At 43.2% G+C, this 23,176-nt stretch overlaps 3 protein-coding genes across 4 annotated transcripts in view; 1 reads left to right on the top strand and 2 right to left on the bottom strand.

Annotated features, from left to right (window-relative positions):
* The window catches only part of LOC149629951 (neurexin 1-like), a 232,369-nt gene that overhangs the window by 179,148 nt on the left and 30,045 nt on the right, over nucleotides 1–23,176 (bottom strand). The window lies entirely within an intron of this gene.
* On the bottom strand, nucleotides 12,471–16,964 carry LOC149629955 (uncharacterized). The gene has a single exon (XM_089851725.1). It carries the CDS (start codon nucleotides 16,962–16,964, stop codon nucleotides 12,471–12,473), a length of 4,494 nt encoding a protein of 1,497 aa, XP_089707851.1.
* Nucleotides 17,291–23,061, top strand: LOC149629956 (glutamate receptor ionotropic, kainate 2-like). The gene is made up of 5 exons (XM_089851634.1): nucleotides 17,291–18,459; nucleotides 18,709–18,847; nucleotides 19,617–19,837; nucleotides 19,904–20,166; nucleotides 22,809–23,061. Exons 1-5 carry the CDS (start codon nucleotides 18,265–18,267, stop codon nucleotides 23,029–23,031), a joined length of 1,041 nt encoding a protein of 346 aa, XP_089707760.1. The 5' UTR covers nucleotides 17,291–18,264; the 3' UTR covers nucleotides 23,032–23,061.

Raw genomic sequence — 23,176 nt, forward strand, 5'->3', positions numbered from 1 at the left:
ATTGATAACGGTAAATTTTGAAAAAAGCCGTCAAATTATTCGGGAAATTTTTTAATTCACTCAACATTATTTTTGGGAAAATGTGTCAAATCCTTGGTAAATATGATTTTTTGTAAAAAAAAATTGAAATAAAAGGCGTAGAGGAAAGTTGTCAAATTATAGGGAAATTAGCAAATGTCAACGTCAATATTTCAGAAAAGGAGTCTAGTTTTTTTGCAATTATATTTTGGGAAAGGCGACAAATTATTGAGAAAGAACCAAATGTCAACATCAATATTTTGGAAAAAGGCGTCAAATTATTTCAACAATATTTCGGAAAAGGCGGCAAATTATTGGGCAGTTAGCAAATGTCAACATCAATATATATGAGGCGTCAATTTATTTCAACTTTATTTTGGAAAAGGCGTCAATTTATTTCAACTTTATTTTGGAAAAGGCGTCAATTTATTTCAACTATATTTCGGAAAAGGCGTCAATTTATTTCAACTATATTTTGGAAAAGGCGTCAATTTATTTCAACTATATTTTGGAAAAGGCGTCAATTTATTTCAACTATATTTTGGAAAAGGCGTCAATTTATTTCAACTATATTTTGGAAAAGGCGTCAATTTATTTCAACTATATTTTGGAAAAGGCGTCAATTTATTTCAACTATATTTTGAAAAAGGCGTCAATTTATTTCAACTATATTTTGAAAAAGGCGTCAATTTATTTCAACAATATTTTGGAAAAGGCGTCTAGTTATTTCAGCAATATTTTGGAAAAGGCGACAAACTATTGGTCAATTATCAAACGTCAACATCAATATTTTGGAAGTCATTGCAACTATATTTTGGAAAGAGTGCCTATTTTTCGGCAATTTGATAAATGTAAACACCTTTTCCAAAATATCGTCCTTTACATTTACCATATTCGGGAGTAATTTGATGCCTTTTCCAAAATATCGTCCTTCACATTTACCAAACTCAGGAATAATTTGACGCCTTTTCCAAAATTTTGTCCTTCACATTTATCAAATCCAGGGATAATTTGACGGCTTTTCCAAAATATCGTTCTTCACATTTATCAAATTCCCGAATAATTTGGCACATTTTCCAAAATATCGTCCCTCACATTTATCAAATTCCCAAATAATTTGACACCTTTTTCAAAATATCGTCATTCACATTTATCAAATTCCCAAATAATTTGACACCTTCTCCAAAATATCGTCATTCACATTTATCAAATTCCCAAATAATTTCATACCTTTTCCAAAATATCGTCATTCACATTTATCAAATTCCCAAATAATTTGACACCTTTTCCAAAATATCGTCATTCACATTTATCAAATTCCCAAATAATTTGACACCTTTTCCGAAATATCGTCATTCACATTTATCAAATACCCAAATAATTTGACACCTTTTCCAAAATATCTTCATTCACATTTATCAAATTCCCGAATAATTTGACACCTTTTCCAAAATATCGTCCTTCACATTTATCAAATTCCCAAATAATTTGACCTTTTCCAAAATATCGTCATTCACATTTATCAAATTCCCAAATAATTTGACCTTTTCCAAAATATCGTCATTCACATTTATCAAATTCCCAAATAATTTGACACCTTCTCCAAAATATCGTCATTCACATTTATCAAATTCCCAAATAATTTCATACCTTTTCCAAAATATCGTCATTCACATTTATCAAATTCCCAAATAATTTGACACCTTTTCCAAAATATCGTCATTCACATTTATCAAATTCCCAAATAATTTGACACCTTTTCCGAAATATCGTCATTCACATTTATCAAATACCCAAATAATTTGACACCTTTTCCAAAATATCTTCATTCACATTTATCAAATTCCCGAATAATTTGACACCTTTTCCAAAATATCGTCCTTCACATTTATCAAATTCCCAAATAATTTGACCTTTTCCAAAATATCGTCATTCACATTTATCAAATTCCCAAATAATTTGACCTTTTCCAAAATATCGTCATTCACATTTATCAAATTCCCAAATAATTTGACCTTTTCCAAAATATCGTCATTCACATTTATCAAATTCCCAAATAATTTCACCTTTTCCCAAATATCGTCATTCACATTTATCAAATTCCCAAAAAATTTGACGGAATTTCCCAAAATTTCAAATATTTCCCCAAAACTTCAAAGATTTTCCCAAAACATAGCAGTTTTTCTCGCATTATATTCCGTCCTTTTATCAGAAATGAACGGTTTCCGTAAGCTTAAAAAAATCCATAGCTATAACTCCGGCGCGAGTACGTCAATTTTTCACAGACCTCCTCGGCTTATTTTTAAAGATTGAGTGCAGAATGCGTTAAGCGGATAGCGTTCGCAATGGCGGTAAGTGCATGGATTTTAAAATTTTCCAAAAATTTTTTTGACTAACTTGCGGCGGCCAAATAATTTTTTAACTATTTTTTTCGGACTCCTCAGGGTCCAAATAATTAGAAACCATTGTTAGTTGGGTGGGTCACGTAAAGTGCAATCCTACCGGATTATTTTAAAACTGCACATTGAGCATGCAGCAACCCCCCCCCCCGACCTGGAATAAATAAACTGGTCCATGACCACTGGCCAGGGCACGTCGTCTGCTAAACTAAAGAAGTGCTTAATTAAAATATTTGAGTTAATGTCTGGGCTCTGGCTATCCTTGAATTTTCTAAGTGGTCTCGTGGACCACTGACCCCCCCCCCCCACCTCTGATTTGATTTTTAAACTGGACAAGGCAATTTTTAATCTGGTCATTATCCCTGTGCCACCGCCTTATTTCCCACGCTGTTCCAAAAGCCGCTTTAAGTTGGTTGACGAAGCAACTTCAAGAAACCGCGTTTGTAATTACACAGCCGACTCGATCACGCTTTTGGCTGTGGTAATTAACTTCAGAAGTATCAGTTTTGTTCACACTTAACTTTGGAAGCGTTTTGAATCGCCTTATCTGTCCCATTTTAATTTCCTGACTATTCCATGTTTTCCCTGAGACCCTGACATTTTATTACAACCACGGAGTATAAGACGCGTTAGCGTAGAACCGTAGGACTTTGTAGGCCTAAAATCGCGTCTTTCAGCGCCTTGGGTTTCGTTTTGCGGCGAAATTGCCGTTGAGAAACAAAGGAGTGCAAATGGCAATTCTTTGGGGGGGGGGAGGGGAGCAAAGGGAAGGGCTGAAGGGCTATAGTATATATAGGTATATATACTGATGGCAGTTTAGGACAGAAAAAGAAAGTAACCTTAAACAAAAAACCCAATAGTTTCTGTGAACAGTAAAGAGAGGAGAGCGAATGGGGGACAGCAAAATTTCATTTCCCCTTCCTCTGGCGCCCCAAGAAGAATTCACTTCCTTCCTTCCTTCAGGCCCACCCGCACCACAATTTTCCCTTCAACACACTTTATAATAGACTATAGACGAACAACCGCTCACTAGACTGGCAACCAAAAATGTTTCCATCTCACAGTTTTCAAACCCATCCCTTTGAAGGTCCATTAGAACTCGACTAATATCTGAATAGAAACTTCGCTTTATTTAGTCCAAGATCTCACATTCACGTTGGTGACGTGGCTTAATTTGACTGTTAACACGTGTCAAGTACTACGTAAAATATTCGGCGGGTTTAGTTTGCAAAATTTTCAGTTTCGTCGAAAAGTGTCGACTCTCGAGATGGCGCCACCTCGTTGCTGACGGGGACGGCGAATAATACGTAATTCCTTTTTACTAGCTCTGTCGCTATGACCCTCCCGCCTCTTCTTTCATACCCCTCTCTCCGTCCCGTAGGGGGGGGGGTCAGGGACTTTGACGTGCGCCCCCAGATTACTCTGTTCTCCATTCCTACTTCTAAAATTAAATCTATCCCTGGTTCAATATAAAATAAATTGAACCTTCAGGACCAAACCATAACTGCGACTCAGGGTTCTAGGTAGCGTAGAGATTATTTAGTCTTTGTTTTATTTTGTTCTTCTTCCTTGAGTTCAGTATCCTTCTTGGGTCCCATTCCTCCGCTCCATCCTTTGTTCATTTTCACACAATTTTTTATTTTCTTTTACCAAAAAAAGGAACCACCACTTTTTTGGCAGGGAATGAAGAATAGAAAGAGTCGATCCAGCTATAGGGTACTGCGTTTGCTACTCATTTCGGCTATTAAAAGAATTTTTCCCATACTTCCTCGCGCTACAGAGGGGACCATGAGGGAGGGATGAAGAGGGGGTGGGAGTTTTCTCCAATTGCTCAAATTGCCAATTAGAGGGGTGTTTTATCGAGGCCGCACCAGCAACACGCGGCCACCGCGAGCCTCTAAACGCCGAGGCAACAAGAACTCCTTAATAGTAGTTGCCTTAAAAGTTCTCTGCCAACAGAGAAAAAATATTATTGGAATATAAGGTTCTACTGTCTTTGTACGGTAAGTCCTCATATTAGCAGTTCCAGTATGATCGGTTCCCATAATTGCGATAACATAGGTTAACGTATGATGATTGATGTAAGGTAAACTAAAGGGTTAAGAAGTGCTCAAAACTCAAGCTAAAAACTGCTACTTCCAGGGTTCATACAACTTTTGGAAAACAAATTTCCCTGAGTTTTCCAGGTTTTTCCCCATATACTTCCCCGAGTTTTCCAATATAGGTAATAAATAGTTCAAAAACTTGTTTGTTTACAGTTTGTTAATTCCCCAAATTTCAGTAACACCATAAGTTTATAAGTGGTTGGTATGTTCCTATAAGTATGACACTTCCTACACAAGTCCGTAATGCTAGAGAGTTTACACTTCGATCTGGGTCAAGGGAGAACGACGGAAGCGAGTCAATTGAAGTTCTTAGTACACTCGGTGGTGGTTAATTTTGCAGGACTTCCATCTAGGTCCTATTTAGTCCGCATTACTAAGCCCCTGACCAGCTATGACCTACTCAATCACATCATGACAAGCTCCAGTTTGTAACCAGAGATTAACAAACTTGTGGCCAACATATCTCATGAACTTATGTAAACGTAAATGAAACCGTTCGAAAAGAACGCGTAAGATCAACTTAGCTAGGCCTATACATAGTTTACAGGCGTGGAGGATTCATACCATTTGCACATGGAGACCTGGCAACTTAGAGTGTAAAATAGCAGACGATTTTACACTCTAAGTCGCTTGGTCTCCTGGTGTTAATGGTAGGAATCCTCTACGCCTGTAAACTATGTATTCCCTAAAGGCTGGTTTTCACAGGCCGAATTATTGCTTGAAATATGGTGAACCTAATATTAGAATTAAAGTAAAAGATCTTAGCTATAGCTTTCTTATACTCTCACTTTCTCTTTGCTCGGCTGATCACTTGGGGAAAGGCGAGCTAGGCGAATGCATCGCGACCCCCCCCCCAACTTCTTCTACTTCTTCTTAAGAGGGGGATGGGGGTAGTTATATTTCCTGGGGCCGACAATCTCTTTTGATTCGATTTAAGTTCTCAAGAAGAGGGCTCGCTCACACTCTCTAGTTTCCCCCGAGATTTCTATTCGGGGGAAGGGGGCTTTCTTGAAACCCCATTAGACCCACCCCGATACTGTACTGCCGCGCTGCACAGCACTATTCATGTAATCTAGACTCTAGAGAGTGCACCACAGTGCAATCATTGCAATTGGGGGTCATCCTTAAAGAATTCTTTGCACTGATGGCGGTGGGGGAGTTATATATTCCCTTTAAATTGCTTCACTATGGTGGGTATTTTACGCGGTCATATGACCTAAACGTGTTTAAAAGGCAATGCGTGGGTTGGTGACGTAGACACATTTGGATCTGTATCTTATCCGGTGTATCAAGGTCATTCTACTAAACAATTTCCCCAAATCCTGGTTCGCCCATGTCATCACGGACCTTCAAAGTTACCAAAGAAATCCTTTTTCTAGACGCCATAAGCCTAGTTACTCAGGGATAGTGTAGCAAGTGGAATTAGTTGTGGAGGTTATGGCAGTTGGCCAAATTTTATGTCGAGGTTGTGTTAGTTGGCCAAATTTTATGTCGAGGTTGTGTTAGTTGGCCAAATTTTATGTCGAGGTTGTGTCAGTTGGCGAAATTCGATTTCGAGGTTATGTCAGTTGGCGAAATTCGATTTCGAGGTTATGTCAGTTGGCGAAATTCGATTTCGAGGTTATGTCAGTTGGCGAAATTCGATTTCGAGGTTATGTCAGTTGGCGAAATTAGATTTCGAGGTTATGTCAGTTGGCGAAATTAGATTTCGAGGTTATGTCAGTTGGCGAAATTAGATTTCGAGGTTATGTCAGTTGGCGAAATTAGATTTCGAGGTTATGTCAGTTGGCGAAATTAGATTTCGAGGTTATGTCAGTTGGCGAAATTAGATTTCGAGGTTATGTCAGTTGGCGAAATTTTATCTCGAGGTTATGTTAGTTGGTGAAATTTTATGTCGAGGTTGTGTTAGTTGGCGAAATTAGATTTCGAGGTTATGTCAGTTGGCGAAATTCGATTTCGAGGTTATGTCAGTTGGCGAAATTAGATTTCGAGGTTATGTCAGTTGGCGAAATTAGATTTCGAGGTTATGTCAGTTGGCGAAATTAGATTTCGAGGTTATGTCAGTTGGCGAAATTTTATCTCGAGGTTATGTTAGTTGGTGAAATTTTATGTCGAGGTTGTGTTAGTTGGCGAAATTAGATTTCGAGGTTATGTCAGTTGGCGAAATTCGATTTCGAGGTTATGTCAGTTGGCGAAATTAGATTTCGAGGTTATGTCAGTTGGCGAAATTAGATTTCGAGGTTATGTCAGTTGGCGAAATAAGTTGTCGAGGTTATGCCAATAAATGAAATTGTATGACGAGCTTTAACACGGTTTGGTCGAAACTGGATTGATATTAACCAATGTAAATTGGACAGTGGTAGTAGAGTTAAACCGCGTAGTGAATGAGTAGCTAAAAAATAAAACTATACTATCTCAAACACACGTAGCTAATACGGAATGATTTTCGTGACTTGTTTTTGGGGAAATGCAAGGATTAAACTATTTGTATCAAAATGTACCGGTTCAAAGTTTGAGCAAAGTTGCGAGTTTGGGCTACTTCCTTCTGGGTATATAAAGCAAGCAGCTATCTTTGAGAGTTCTGTTGGCGCAGCAATAATTAACGATTGATGGCAAATTAAAATAAAGATTGATTGAAAATGTTGAAAGCAAAGTTAAACGGACCGTAACTTTATGACACACTCGATTAAATCCCGCGCCAACTTTATCGGCTTCGACCAAATGCAACTAATTAACACACAGATAATTATCATAATTAGCATAATTATTAAGTAGAGATTTAGAACTTAAGTTACACCTCGACGCGCAACACCCAACAGCTGTAGCCTCGAAAATTGGACGCCAACTTTTATCTACCTGCAAACTTCCAAGTACATTTTTTTATTCCGATTTTATCGCCTATACCAGAAGCGGATAATAGAGGAAGGGTGACACTCTGCATCCTCTTAACACTTTAGTTAAAGGAATAGCGACGTTGTTTAAAAATTATCTCAAATCTAAAGAAAACCTTACTTTTTGAGAGTTTAAACTCTTCTGATTCCAAAAATTTAAATATGAGAGGGAAAACACAGGAAAAAACACTTCGAAAACTTGAAATTTGGGGGCAAAAGCAAATTTGCGGAGAAGATTTTTGGCGGGTTTTTCTCCTTGCTACGTCACTCACGGCATCTCCCGGAAAAGCCAAGCGCGAGCGCCCGAGTCTACTACTGCCGCGAGAATCTGAATAAAATAGGCTTAACGCAGCGCGGCGACACTAACAGGCGTCACGTGAGCGACATCTAGAGGGAAAATTTCTCCTTACTACGTCATCAAACGAAACAAAATTTTAACTAAACCTTTTCCAAACACAACACTTCTAAATTGCTACGAAACCAAATAAAGAAGTAAACATCATAATAAACTAGATTTTTCAAGGATTTTTTTCGTATTTTAAGTTTGTGCATGACGAAAATTATGTCACTAAAGTAACACGATTTATCCCAGGCTCACGCCCCCCCCCTTTTTCTTTGCTCTCCCGTTCATCAAACTTCAGATGGGCATCGCACCGTGCTAGGATTAATTTCTGTAACTGTTTGGCATTTACTAAATCCCCAGCAATCAGGCACAAACTTGGGGTGGGACAAAAATCCACAAGCGCGTGAGCCTTGTCAAATAGATATAGTAATGACGAGGGAACTATTTATCGCGTGTGATTCGGTTTAGTAACCTTGTGCACTCCAAATGTTAATCTGATGTTGGGAAGAAGCATGTTACATAACTAAAGTGTTAAGAGGATACAGAGTGTCACCCTTCTTCCATTATCCCCTTCTGGTCAAATGAAGATACTAGGCACGGCATCATTGGCTAAGGTAACTGGGACAAGTTACAGTTTGTTTTATGGCGTCATACAGTCGATAGCTGAAGTTTTAGTCCGTGTTTTAGCGCGATTTGTCCTCGATGAATTATTCATGTTCAAACACTCGCCTGTCTTTTCATATATCGACGAATAATTCAAAAGGCGTCGAGTCCTCGAGATTTCCCAATTGGCCAATCAGAACGCGATAAGTAATGAGTGTATGACGCGCTATAAGCGAGCCGCAATATCAAGGCAGACTCTAAATATCTCGCGAGCTACCATCGGATAGCCAGGACAAACAATCCGCTGAAAGCGTTTCTTCTCTGGTGGACGCTTCAATTTAGGCTCAGAAAACTGAGCTGACCAGTACCGGACTTGCATTTTAAATGGGGAAAAATGAAATCTACAATATCAGCGTTTACGGGAAAGTTGCCAAGGTAATGCGAGACATTTTTCTGGCACAATTGAGCTATCTCAGTTTTGACGTGCCTAAGTAAAACGTCACGGGCTTAGCTTTGGCTGTGGGCAGCCGTGTTTAGTACCACTTTGGTTCTATGGGCATATAGCAGGGGTGACGTCAAACTAAGGCTTCTGAGAGAGCTCTATTTAGCAAACCGAATAGTTCACGCGCCTTCCTTCAATTTAAAAATCTTCCTATTGTTAAGATTCCATATTTTTGTCAGTTTTAGATCCCTATCAGCTTCGCGCGTTGTTTGTTTGTTTGTTTGTTAGCATGATTGTTCTCTATAAGGCACATTCACAAATAGACCATTCTATTATTGACCTGGGTGAAGAAAACTTCACAGGGCGTAGGGGTGCGTCAAGAAGCACCCCGAGACACGGAGGTCTTCTCGCTTTTTGGTGCTGGGCTCTAGGCGTTTTGGTTGGGTTCAGAGAGTGCGCAGAGCCGGCTATGGTTCGTTCAACCCCCTGTATGTCCCGTTACCGAGGGTTGCCTATTCCTTTTTCACACCAAGGACTCCTTGCTGGCCAGCGTACCCACACGCGCTTCATTGTCCCCTCTGTACGGACTTGGACACGGCCGACTACGTCATCTTCCTCAACGCTCAGACTTTCTAGCAAAGCTGAGACGGCCTCAAACTCCCCATTAGACGTAGGTCACGTCCTAAGGCCGGTAAATGCTCCTGATCTCCACCTAAAAGACAGTCTTGGCGCTCATAACAGACAGATGGTCGTTGACCCTCCCGAAAACATGAAACGCTCATGAACAGTACCCCGTCTCGCCCCCGCACCATTAGCCAATTCAATCACTTCTATAAACAATATTAGGGCCGTACTGAGCATCTTGAAAAAAGTCACTTTTTCCTGAAATAAATCTCCCGTAAAATTAAAATAGAATTTCCTGTCACATTGATTTTGGTTTCTTGATGATTGCAGAAGAAACCGTGGCTTTATCCCAGAGATTCTTTCGAAAGATTGTTCTACTATCCTTTTGAGAACAACAAACGACTCAGGTAAGAATGAAGCCACGTCCAGAACGGCTTGTCCGACTAGTTTTGACAAAAGTGTATAGATCTATAAACAAAAAGTACCACTTCGTTCAAACTTGCTCGTGCCGTGTATGCCCCAACTCCTTTATCCCTGCCAGAATAGTGTCGATGTCGATGCCCCTCTACCTTCCCGGGTGATCGTGGAGGGCACAGGGAACAAGCCGTTCCGTGAATAGGCTCATAAAGTAGTTCTCAGATGCTAGCTCTAGTGCCAAAAATCAACGTTTGGATGGCCAACATCATGTAAACCTATTTCCGTCAAGAAGCTCTTCCCTGATTGGTTAGTTTCTGTAGGCGGTTGGTTAATTGAGAGGAGGGTAGTTTGCTTATTTCAGTTTACACGTCGTCTACAGCCAAAGGCAGCTAGGGAATTGTTAATGGAGTGTACTTTTGTTTTTAATATCTATACAATTTTGGTTTTAAGCCATTTCAACATCCCCGGAAGACACGTCTTTGATGGCGCTGTCTGCTAAGTCGCGAGAAAATCCTCTGAAAACTAAAAAATTCCCTTCAAAGCCGCTTCAAGTTGATTCGCGAAAGCACCTTGAAGAAAAAACCCTTTTTGTAAAAGGTTTCTCGATTCACCATTGCTTGCAACTATAAGTGTGAACTAAACTTTAATGACTCCGTAAGAGAAATGGCAAGGAGGATCTATAAGAGGGAGAGAAAGGGTGAGGTAAAAAAACGAGGCTGATACAGCGTCCAGTGGCACGCAACTTCGACGCGCTAGCCGTTGGTAAAGGTGCGCGTCACGTCATCATTGTTGGAAACGAGGGATATTCGAAATTAAAAACGAGGTCATTGTTATGTGGGATCGCTGAGCGATTATGGATTGAATAGCGAGACTTAAACTAAGATAAAATAGCAAGCTTTATTTAACTCGTTGTCATATCAGCGCGTACAAGATAATGAAGACTGGCTTAAGGCCGCACCGTTCCTTCTTTATATATGTTTCCCTATATATGTTTTTTAACTACTCTTCTGTTATAAGTGTTTTTTATCCATTTTACTTTTTAGTTATTATCTCTATCTAACAAATCTAACAGTCATGAGGCTAGAGCAAGGAGGCTTGAACAAACGCATGCACGATAATTTATGCTCTCTTGACGTGAAGGGGTAGCGGTAACCATGGTAACCGGCACTGAATAGTTTTATGAAAGGCGGACAACGTGCATTTTGTCTGATTCGTCGCCGAGTCTCCCCTCTTATACATGCTCCTTGGAAATGGGCGAAATTATAGTTCTAAAGGAAACGCTTCTTTCGTGATTCATTACCAGATACGTCTATAGAAATGTTCAACCGCACGAATATCAGGTAAGTAGAACTTGGAGTGAAAGACCCACTTTGTTTAATTCTCGGTTCTTGCCATGAAGCTAGTCATTGTGACACCAAATTTTTCAGAATCAAATAATATAGAGATTCAACCGAATAACGTTAGAAGCGCTTTGGTGGTTGAGTTCTTTTCGAGGTTGGGACGGGGACGAACCCCCCCCCCCCATTAAGCCGTTTTAAGAACCCTGCCCAATCCAAGATTCTCGTAACTCTTTACGATTGAGCCCAAATGAAACATCTTGGTAGTTGTTAAAGTGCTAGTGTTGGAAAAGGCTTAGCTAAATTTTGTTTCGTTTCATGACGTAGTAAGGAGGAATTTTCCCTCTAGGTGTCGCTCACGTTACGCCTGTTAGTCTCAGCCCGTTAAGCCTATTTTATTCAGATTCGCGCGACATTATTAGTAGACTCGGGAGTCTCGGGCGCTCGCGCTTGGCATCCGTCGTTCTCGAACTAGCTCGAGCTGTAAGCCTCTAGCATTACGAAGTATAGGTAGTTTCATCCTTTCGGAACATATCACTTCTAAACTTAATGGTGTCTACAATCATAGACGGGAAACACTTCCTGGTATTCCGCAAAAGGCTGATGGGAACCTTGATGTGTAGTGAAAAATAGATAGCGAAAGGCGACGAGATTTTTATATGGTTCGTAGTAGGTATCGAATGCGGCGTAGACGTGGTTGAGGGTGAGTTCTTCGGCTTCTGGTAGCGTGATATCGAAAGTGTCGTAGATTCGTCTGCCGGACGGACCCAAAATGTGTAGGAAGGTGGCAATCTGCGTTGGGTGATCCTCGGAGGCCAATTTAGCGGCAATGGCGTAAATAATGAAACTGTCCTTGTATTCGGTCCATAGAGCGGCCGGGTTGTTGTTGCCGGGATTGAAGGGCGGCGGGCTTTGGAAGGCGGTTGTCGTCATGATAACAGAGGATGCTGGTGGCGGGTCCGGTATCGGCGAAGTTTATCGGTGGAGGGACGTGGGAAGTTCTGACACCATGTTATGTGGGATCGCTGAGCGATTATGGATTGAATAGCGAGACTTAAACTAAGATAAAATAGCAAGCTTTATTTAACTCGTTGTCATATCAGCGCGTACAAGATAATGAAGACTGGCTTAAGGCCGCACCGTTCCTTCTTTATATATGTTTCCCTATATATGTTTTTTAACTACTCTTCTGTTATAAGTGTTTTTTATCCATTTTACTTTTTAGTTATTATCTCTATCTAACAAATCTAACATCATTCCTTTACCGGACTATATTATTATTTCTTTTATTTTAATCTATTCCGTAACGTTGCGGGGGTTTCTTCGTCCGGTGTGGTCTTGCCTGTCGATACTTGTTTAGTTGCGGAGCGCGGCCAAATGGCGGCGTTGTGTCCGGGAATGGTGAAGGTTGAATTGGTCTTGGTTCTTCCGGTCTCGTCTGTCGACAGTTGTTTGGTTGTGGAGCTGGGCCGAAAGGTGGTGTTGCTTCCGGAAGTGGCGATGGAGTTATTGGAGTGTCTTGTGCTCTGCTTGTCCCTGCTCCATGTTGTGCGTTGTGTCGATACGTGATTGCTACGGACGTGTCTTGGTACGTGTTTTGTTTCCGTTCTGCCTCTGTCCGTTCTTCTTGTGGTGTTCCCCTTATTGGGTTTGCCCCTGTTTGATGGTCTATCAGCCTTAATTGGTGTCTCGTTCTCCGTATGATTCTACCAGTTTCTGTTTGGATGAAGTACGAGTCGGGTTCTGCTGCCAAGTTGACTATTTTACCTTGGCCCCACGTTCTTGGTGCGATGTAATGGTATACATTCCTGCCCACGGTTAGAATTGGCGGGTTAGGGCTTCGGTGTGGTCGCTGGTATTTAATCATCGTTTGCTGGCGCTGTTGCAGAGTGTCCCGTATCTGCTCTGTCGGGAAGTTTGGCCGAAGTGCTTCCGTAGATGTTGTGAGTGGTGTCCGAATTTGGCGTCCCATTAACATTTCCGCTGGGGAAGGGAGGTCCCCAATTGGTGTTGCGCGGTATTCCATTAAGATTTGTTGTAAGTCATTGCCTTCTTTGCCTGTTTTTATCATCATGTTCTTTATCGTCTGGATCGTGCGCTCTGTTAGGCCATTTGATTGCGGGTGATAGGGGCTGGATGTAACATGCTGTACTCCCCACTGTTGCAGGAACTGATGGAATACACTTGAGTTGTAAGGAGGACCATTATCCGACATGATCTTCTGTGGGGCTCCATGCCGTGCAAAGTGGGGGCTCATGAATTGTGTCACTGCTTCTGCGTTCGTTGAACGTAGCTCCTTGGCTTCCACATATTTTGAGAAGTAGTCGACCAGTATGATGAACGTTTTCCTCCCCATGTGGAATAGGTCGGATCCTATTATTTCCCATGGTCTATCTGGAATGGAGTGCGGTCTCAATGGTAATGGCATGTTGGCTCGTTCCCTCCGCTGACATATCGTACATTGTTTGACGTATTCGGTTATTTCTGATGTCATTTGCGGCCAATAGACATGCTGCTTTGCTCTTGCGATGCATGCCGAGATTCCTTGGTGGGCGGCGTGTATCTGTTGCAGCGTCTCTTTCCGTAAGGCCTCAGGAACGTAGAGACGGTCTCCTCTATAGATTAGGCCGTTCATCTCATGGAGTTCGTCCTGGATGGGCCAAAAGGGTTTTAGCGGGGTGGCTAGTTTTGTTATTGCTGTGGGCCATCCGGTCCTTGTGTAAGCCAACAGGGCTTGAGCGGTTGTATCTTTGCTGGTTATCTGGTGGTAATGGCGGATTTTGTCTCCGGGAAGAGCCGTGGTTGCGTAGACTTGTGCGTACGGACCCTCGAGATATGATATGTCGATGTCTTTTTCTGGTCGCGGTGCTCGGGAGAGCGTGTCTGCAATGTACAGGTGAGAACCAGGGACATATACCACCCTTAGGTTAAATCTGGAGAGTTTCAGCACCAGTCTTTGCAACCGAGGTGATAAGAGGTGAAGAGGCTTCCGTACGATCGCTACAAGTGGGCGGTGGTCGGTCTCCACTGTGAAATTGGTGCCTATTACATAGTATTGGAACCTCTCGCATGCGTATAGTATTCCTAATAGCTCCCTTTCTATCGGCGCGTAGTTTTGTTGGGTGGTTGTGAATGATGTTGAAGCATATTCCACCGGTTTTTGGCCTTGCAGCAGTACCGCTCCAACTCCGGTGCGGCTGCTGTCGACTGATATTGTGGATGGTACTTTTGGGTCAAAAAAGGCTAGTGCTGGCGATGTTGTAATGAGCCGTTTCAGTTGGTTGAAGGTCGCTTCCGCATTGGCATCCCATAGGAAGGTGGCATCTTTCTTGAGGAGTTCTCGTAAGGGGGCTGCCTTCGTTGAGTGTTGGGGGATGAATCTGGCTACGAAATTGACCATACCAAGGAAGCGCTGCAGTGCTGTCCTTTCTGACGGGGACGGTATCGCTTGAATGGCTCGGATTTTTGATGGGGATATTTCTAATCCTCTGGGAGTTACTGCGAGACCCAGATATGTTATCTTCTGTGTGGCCAACTGCATCTTCTTAGAGCTGAACGTTAAACCGGTTTGTCTGGCCCGCTCCAACACTTCAACCATCGCTCTGTTGTGCGTGTCCTTTTTTGTGGCCACGAGAAAGTCATCCGTGGAGATGTGAGTGTTAGGGAACTTGGATGGTGGATAAATTGAGTGCATGGTGCGCTGGAATACCGATGATGATGTGCATATGCCTAATGCTAGGCGGAGGAAGCGGAATCGTCCGAATGGGGTGGCAAACGTACATAAGTACGAACTGGGCTCGTCCAATTCTACTTGCCAGAACGCGCTTTGTGCGTCGAACACAGTGAAGATTTCGGCTCCATGTAAATTTGCAAATATTTCTTGTGCAGTCGGTGTTGGGTATGGTTCCTTCTTGATGGCGGCGTTGAGATTTCTGGGATCCAGGCATATTCGTATCCTTGGCTCGCTGCTATTTCGTGTTGGGCCTCCTTGTTCGTTTGCGTCTGCTTCGGGCTTTGTCACGACGACCATCGGATTTACCCATTCTGTTGGTGCTGTGACTGCGGTGATGATTCCGAATTCTTGTAGTCTATTCAGTTCTTTCTGAACTGCTGCTCGGAGGGCCAGTGGTATCTGCCGTGGTGCGCAGATGGTCGGAGACGCATTGGGTTTGAGGTGTATTGTATATTTGCCCGGGAGCTTTCCAATTCTGTCAAACACATCCCGATACATGTGGATTATTGCTTGGGGCGTCATGCTATCGATTTCTTCCGGTGTGGGCATCGCTGGTGGTATATATGTTGGTTCTGGCCTTGTTTGTGGATTGCTCGTGAGTAGGTCAGTGGTTTGACTGATACTTGGACGGCGGCACGGTTGTGGCTTCGAGTGTCGTGTAATCAATCCCAGCTCCACTGCTGCCCGGGCTCCCAAGATTGGTACTGTCCGATGGGGGGTCACGTAGAAGCATTGATCAGCAGGGCCCCGGAATGAGGCGCATCTGACGTATATGACTCCTATCACGTCGATGAAATGCCCCGAGTAGGCTCTCACTATGAACGGCGGTTTGTGTAGTTGTGGCTTGATGGGAAATTGTTCATAAATGCCGGTATGTATTATATTTACTTGTGACCCCGTGTCGAGCTTCATGGTCACGGGAAAGTTCGCAAAGTATATCGTCTCAAACCATTCGTCGTCCCCTGCGCTTGGCGATGCTTTGGTATTGTGGCAGTATAGCGTGATGGCGTTGCATACTGGCGTGTGTGCGTCTTCATCATAATATAAGCTGCGGTCGTAGTATGGTTCGGGATGATATGATTCCATATAATCGACAGTGTTTGGTGCGTGATGTTCATTCCAGGTCGTGGTGGGTTGGTATGTCGTTTCATGTGTGTTTCGTGCTCGGCAGCATGTTGCCCAGTGACCACGGCGGGAGCATTGAAAGCATTCCGCATTTCGAGCGGGGCACCGGTCCGGTTGATGTGAAGTGTCGCAATTGGGACAGCGGTTGCTTTGGCTACGTCTGCTTGCTGGTCCTCTAGGCCCTGACTCTCGGCGGAGCGGTTGCGTGTATGACGGATTGGCCCTGGCTGAGGGGTTACGCTGTCGTGTCCAGTGTGTGGTCGGCGCCTGGTTCGCTTGTTGGTGAGGTGGTCTTGGCACGAACGTTGATGGCCGCCAGGAGCGGCGTTGAATAGCGTCTAGTATGGCTGGTGTCGTGGACTGTGTTTCCGCTTGTGCGTTGATGGCCGATGCATGTTGCGTGGCTGCTTCCTCAGCCTGGCATGTCGCGATTGCTACGTCGAGTGTTAAATTTCGCTTCGCCAATAGTTCTTTCCGCGTCGTTTCCTTTTTAAGTCCACATACTATTTGCGTACATATGAGCGATGAACGAAGGGGGCCGAACTCGCAGTTGCGTGCCTTAGTCTTTAGGTCGGTTAAAAATTCCGCAAAAGGCTGATGGGAACCTTGATGTGTAGTGAAAAATAGATAGCGAAAGGCGACGAGATTTTTATATGGTTCGTAGTAGGTATCGAATGCGGCGTAGACGTGGTTGAGGGTGAGTTCTTCGGCTTCTGGTAGCGTGATATCGAAAGTGTCGTAGATTCGTCTGCCGGACGGACCCAAAATGTGTAGGAAGGTGGCAATCTGCGTTGGGTGATCCTCGGAGGCCAATTTAGCGGCAATGGCGTAAATAATGAAACTGTCCTTGTATTCGGTCCATAGAGCGGCCGGGTTGTTGTTGCCGGGATTGAAGGGCGGCGGGCTTTGGAAGGCGGTTGTCGTCATGATAACAGAGGATGCTGGTGGCGGGTCCGGTATCGGCGAAGTTTATCGGTGGAGGGACGTGGGAAGTTCTGACACCATGTTATGTGGGATCGCTGAGCGATTATGGATTGAATAGCGAGACTTAAACTAAGATAAAATAGCAAGCTTTATTTAACTCGTTGTCATATCAGCGCGTACAAGATAATGAAGACTGGCTTAAGGCCGCACCGTTCCTTCTTTATATATGTTTCCCTATATATGTTTTTTAACTACTCTTCTGTTATAAGTGTTTTTTATCCATTTTACTTTTTAGTTATTATCTCTATCTAACAAATCTAACAGTCATGAGGCTAGAGCAAGGAGGCTTGAACAAACGCATGCACGATAATTTATGCTCTCTTGACGTGAAGGGGTAGCGGTAACCATGGTAACCGGCACTGAATAGTTTTATGAAAGGCGGACAACGTGCATTTTGTCTGATTCGTCGCCGAGTCTCCCCTCTTATACATGCTCCTTGGAAATGGGCGAAATTATAGTTCTAAAGGAAACGCTTCTTTCGTGATTCATTACCAGATACGTCTATAGAAATGTTCAACCGCACGAATATCAGGTAAGTAGAACTTGGAGTGAAAGACCCACTTTGTTTAATTCTCGGTTCTTGCCATGAAGCTAGTCATTGTGACACCAAATTTTTCAGAATCAAATAATATAGAGATTCAACCGAATAACGTTAGAAGCGCTTTGGTGGTTGAGTTCTTTTCGAGGTTGGGACGGGGACGAACCCCCCCCCCCCCATTAAGCCGTTTTAAGAACCCTGCCCAATCCAAGATTCTCGTAACTCTTTACGATTGAGCCCAAATGAAACATCTTGGTAGTTGTTAAAGTGCTAGTGTTGGAAAAGGCTTAGCTAAATTTTGTTTCGTTTCATGACGTAGTAAGGAGGAATTTTCCCTCTAGGTGTCGCTCACGTTACGCCTGTTAGTCTCAGCCCGTTAAGCCTATTTTATTCAGATTCGCGCGACATTATTAGTAGACTCGGGAGTCTCGGGCGCTCGCGCTTGGCATCCGTCGTTCTCGAACTAGCTCGAGCTGTAAGCCTCTAGCATTACGAAGTATAGGTAGTTTCATCCTTTCGGAACATATCACTTCTAAACTTAATGGTGTCTACAATCATAGACGGGAAACACTTCCTGGTATTCAGATCCTTAGAAGACCCGAGTAGACTCTATCGATAATATGAAAGCGAACGAGAGACTAAAGCGGGGTCCATGACGTACCGCTTGTCAGGCGTATTCGTCGCGCTGAATTGCAGGCCCGCGTAATGAAGATATCTTTTCAGGGTGACCTAAACCTTTATCCAATGACCAGATCGTATTTTATCGCAAACGGTGGTAACCCCTTATATTTCTCGGAGCCAGTCATGTACGTCAACAATTACTTGTGGTCTGAGCGTCACGAGAAGGTTCAAAGGGTAACGCCGGGAGCCTTCAACGAACTCGGACTGCTTTCTCCCGGGGTATGTCATACAAGCGTGCCTCATCTTGGAGGAAAGAGTTATACAGACCGAGGTTATCTCTAACGTTGAATCTGTACTTCCATCAATGGCAATCGAGTCCTACCCATAATACTCGTCGCCCCAACCCCCCGCAAGGTCCTCTGGGAGACGTTCATCACCGCGTTGTCCACCAACAACTCTACTCCGTCCCACTCTTTCCTCCAAGGTCTCACTTGACGCAAACTGAAGGCTTCCATTCCGCGACCGCAGATCTGGTGGGGCGTCATCGTAGCCTGCTTCGCCATCACGGCCGTGGAGACCATTCAGAGTGGATTAAGAGGACTGAGAATCACTCCTCTTCGCGTCTTCAACATTCTCTCTCTCTACTTCGGAGCCCTCTTGGCGAACGGTAGCGTATAGCGTTTAAACGTATCAAACGGCAACTTGACCCTCCTAGTATTCGCGGCGTTAAAGGGAGGGTCAAGTAGAAAATCAATTGATTTTTTTACCGATTCGCGCGACGTGACAATCGTAGCGCGTGACACGTCACGGAGCGTGCCACGAGAATTTTGTTAATAAAAAGGCAAGGCGTTACGCGATTGGTCGGAGGTCCTTCTTTCAAATTACCCTTAAAATCTGAACCTAATTTGAATTTTGAAATCATTCGGAGCTGGTATTTCCTGGAGGTTTCACTATGCAGCCTGGTCTTGAATCGATAAAAAAATCACTTCATTTTCTACTTCACTCTCCCTTTAAAGGGTCTGTACCGGCGTCGGCGGACCGTTGAAGTTTTTTTTCTGAAAAAGTTGTTATTGACGTCACAACCCCCGGGGATAAGCATATAGAATATCTTCGTTCTTTCCGGGAAATTAATGTTAAGGCATTTGCGTCGCTCAGCCTTATCAGGCAGGTGATAAAATTGGGCCAATGACAGCGCTAGGGTCGACGGTTCTAGCAAACGCAGCCGGGGTCTAGGTCTATTGGGAGTGCGTACTGGGACTCCCAACCAATCACGGGAGAGATAAACCGGATTTGAGGAAGCGCTTTAAAACCACGAAATAATTGCTCTTTGACGCGTTTTACATCAGCTGTTGCTGTCAACGGTCCGCCGACTTCTTTAAGATAGTTCAGGTGGTTGCCGCCATCTTCTATAAGCCTTTTCTTTTCACTTGATACAGGATTCACGATTCGTCCGTGGCCGGCGGTGAAAATTTGTGCCGGATTGTGGATTCTGTTCTCGATCATTTTCATCAACTTGTTGAGCGGCACCATGAAGGCCAGTTACGTCAACCAGAGGCGCGTTAACATCGACTCTCTCGAGGACGCTTTTCTTAGGCCCGACATCATACTTAGGGTCATTGATCGCGGAGTGGCAACGGAATTGTGCAAGCCAAAAAAAGTAAGGAAATTGGGACCACTTTGATTAACAAAACCCAACATAATTCCGGAACAAATAAACTGGCAGAAAATCATCCACGACTGCTCGAATGGCGACGTGGATATGTACTACAAAAACCTTTTCAATAATAAAAAGAAAAGGACTGAGGTTGTTTTCTCCGATTTGCCCGAAATACATCGCATGTTTGCCAAGTCAAGGAGCTCCTCCTGGGCTATTCCGCGTTACAGGGGAAAGACCCACGTTAGTTCCCAAAAGTACTTTACCACCGCCAAGGTGTACTATTTCAGCCCGAACATGACCAAGGAAGCCGCCAAGCTCATCAATGCCAGGTAACGGGACCGTAGAAGGGTCGCGATTGACCAACTCGGTCCGGGTAAAACACGTTTTCAATCAGGTAAAACCAGAAGCCCATTAAATTAGCCTAGGAAGTAACCAAAAGCGGGGTTTGGGACTTCCCTCTCTGGTGTAGCAATACTTTAGAAGGGCGACACATTCGCCACCTCGCGATAACTTTTCCTAGATCTCCGGTTTAGACGCGACTCGTACGCCAAAATTTGCTCTATTCAGAGAGATAACAAGACGGCCCAAGGGCTCGTAATAGTAGCCACATCGTACGAGTGAATAGCCTCTCTATACCCTACTCTAATGAGTGGATAACCCCTCTATACCTTACCCTAATGAGTGAATAGCGCTATCTTTTTCAATGCTTAAATGATTTACCGTGCATAAAATCGGAGTTAATAGCCCCTCGATGCCCTACTCTAAACAGTGATCCCCTGGATGAGTTTACAACATAGACTTATGCCGATGCACACTTATCGCATCTTATAAATTTCTAACAAGGACTTATGCCCAGAAACTTTTGAAAGAGAACGTTTAGTTATAGTGATTACCCATTTTAGTGACTATCCCCTCGAATTACCTTTAGCAATGCTAAAATGATCAAACGCACAACGCTCATTTAACACTATGTTTGCTCTATCTAAACCCACATTTGAATTGACCGCCAAAACGTTCCAGTCAAACATAACATAGATGGCGATAGCTACCGAACGAGAACGAAACACATGAGGAGCGCGGTAGGAAACGGGGAAAATCGTTATCTATTTAATTAGCACATACAAGTAATTCAAAAGTATCCGACCCCACAGATTAAGAGGTACCCCACCCCACATCACCCCGACATTTTTGAGATAAAAATAAATAATAAAAAACTCGGAATTTCTATCAAGTCTCTATAGCTCAGTGGTAGAATGTCTGTCTACTGCGTGAACGACCCGGGTTCGATTCCCGGCTGCGACCCGAAAAAATTTCAATTAAAATTAAATCTCTAATAGTTACCCCTATTGGTGGGTTGTGGTAATATAAAGTTTATATATATAATACTTAAGCTAAAATCTGACGATAACGAAAGCGACAACCCCGGCCACTACTACTTCTACTACGGCTCGGGTCAAACTAAGAGCCTATCGTATATTACGATGTGGCTAAAAACTATTGGCTGAAAATGAACACTGTATCTCTAAAGGGACCGGAATTTCCGGAAACGCCCCTTCCACTGTAAAACCGAGCCCTCTTTAGCATAGAATCAGGAGAAGGGATAGGGGGGGTGAATTTTGGAACAGTCAAGGGCATTCAGTTTTTTATGACTCTTCATAAACCTATTGAAAAAAAACAAATTTTTTATTTTTTTATAAAGCAACCAATCTACCTATAGAGATCCGGCTTTCATTGGCTGAAGAATTCACACCCGCTCACGTCAAGGCCGCGTTCAGCAGAGCTCAGCGGACTCAGCGCTGAGTCAGCGCTTTTAGCCGTGTCCTACTGAACGGATTTTGTTTTTGGACTTTGACGTCACGCTGCTCAGAAAATAGTCGGGTTTTTGGATGGCGTGACGTAAAACGCGTAGTTCTCAGCTTTGCGGAAAAACATGGAGAAATTATTACAAATAGCTCTTGCAGATTCTGGTGGGACTACCTATTTAATTGCCGTGAAACTAGCTGATCACGCGAGAATTTCAATAGATATGTTAGTCTTTCTAATTTTAATTATTAAGTTGTTCTTATTTTTCTCTATAAATGTGTTTTCCCACAATTTGTACGCTTTATTGCACTACCGTCATTTTTAAAACACCGATGACTGGGGAAAAGCGTTCAGCAAAGCTATGACGACAAAGCTCACCGGTAAAAGTTTCCCAAAATCCGCTGTCTTGCTTGGTGAGCTCTGCTGAACGCAGCCCATGAAAGACCTCCTAGTGAGGAGCTCGAGATTTCTCACAGTGTTAGGAAAGGGAGGAAAATTTAACCCCCTATCCATGGAGTTAGAAGGAGTTTTTACACCAGCAGAGACGTACTCTATACCAGCTATTGTAATTGTTTACTTCCTTGGCTAATTTAATGGACTTCTGACCGAGCATGTTGTCACCCGAATATGTCACCGCAATAACGCGTCAAGTTAACCTAATCATAAGTTCGTAAGATATGTTTCGTAAGTTTGTGAATGGTTACCGAGAGCGTGTCGTAGTTTTCCGCACATTAAACCACTAATAAAAACCGGTTTAAACGATTAGCAAAAGTATATACAGATACAAATGCAAAATGAACAATTCGTGTAAACTGAGAAGCTCCGCTCAACCGCCTACAGGAACTAACCAATCGCGGAAGAGCTTCTTGACGGAAATAGGTTTATAGAAAGTAGCAAATACATGATTCTGGCCATCCAAACGTTAATTATTGATACTAGGCTACTTTATGAGCTTATTCACGGCTTGTTTGTTCCCTGTGCCACGGTCACCCGGGAAGGGGCTCGACACTATTCTGGCTGGGATAAAGGAGGGGAGGGGCTTCTCATATTACACGGCGCCAGCAAGTTTCAACGAAGTGTAGCCTAGGACACTTTGTTGTTTTTATATCTATATGCTTTTGCGAATAGAGGTTCTAAGCGGGTGGCAACCCTGCAACGATTGTTTCAGATTGCGGACCTTCGTGGAAACTGACCAACTTGCCGTTTGGTATCGTTCGTTCGAGAATTTCTGGGGAGTCAGGTTGCATCAGGAGCGAGAAGACGATGGCGAAGTGGAGGTTTTCAGAATCGGACTAAAGGAACTGAAAATGGCTTTCGCCTTGTGGGCCCTCCTCTTATTGGTCGCCTTCATCATTTGCGCCCTAGAAGTCATCTTCAATGTCTGCTGCTAATTGACCAATGGTCATCTACACCCCCACCGTCACGAGTAAGTGAAATTAAGACTTTTAGTCTCTGCATGCCGGGGTGCTCTGTCTGTTACATTTTTCAGTGTTCCATTTAATATTGACCTCCAATGTCTCCAATTTATCGGCGCTC

This window comes from Phalangium opilio, unplaced genomic scaffold (assembly GCF_054372755.1).
Source record: "Phalangium opilio isolate 3A_F unplaced genomic scaffold, DU_Popi_V2 ptg000105l_1, whole genome shotgun sequence".
NCBI lineage: Eukaryota > Metazoa > Arthropoda > Arachnida > Opiliones > Phalangiidae > Phalangium > Phalangium opilio.

Bases quoted from the DNA above. Each gene is read 5' to 3' on its own strand.
- LOC149629956 (XM_089851634.1), top strand. From the start codon at position 18,265: ATGAAGATATCTTTTCAGGGTGACCTAAACCTTTATCCAATGACCAGA. The intron at 18,848-19,616 runs GTAGCGTATAGC...CACTTGATACAG, and splicing joins CGGAGCCCTCTTGGCGAACG to GATTCACGATTCGTCCGTGG. The intron at 19,838-19,903 runs GTAAGGAAATTG...ATAAACTGGCAG, and splicing joins AATTGTGCAAGCCAAAAAAA to AAAATCATCCACGACTGCTC.
- LOC149629955 (XM_089851725.1), bottom strand. From the start codon at position 16,964: ATGACGACAACCGCCTTCCAAAGCCCGCCGCCCTTCAATCCCGGCAAC.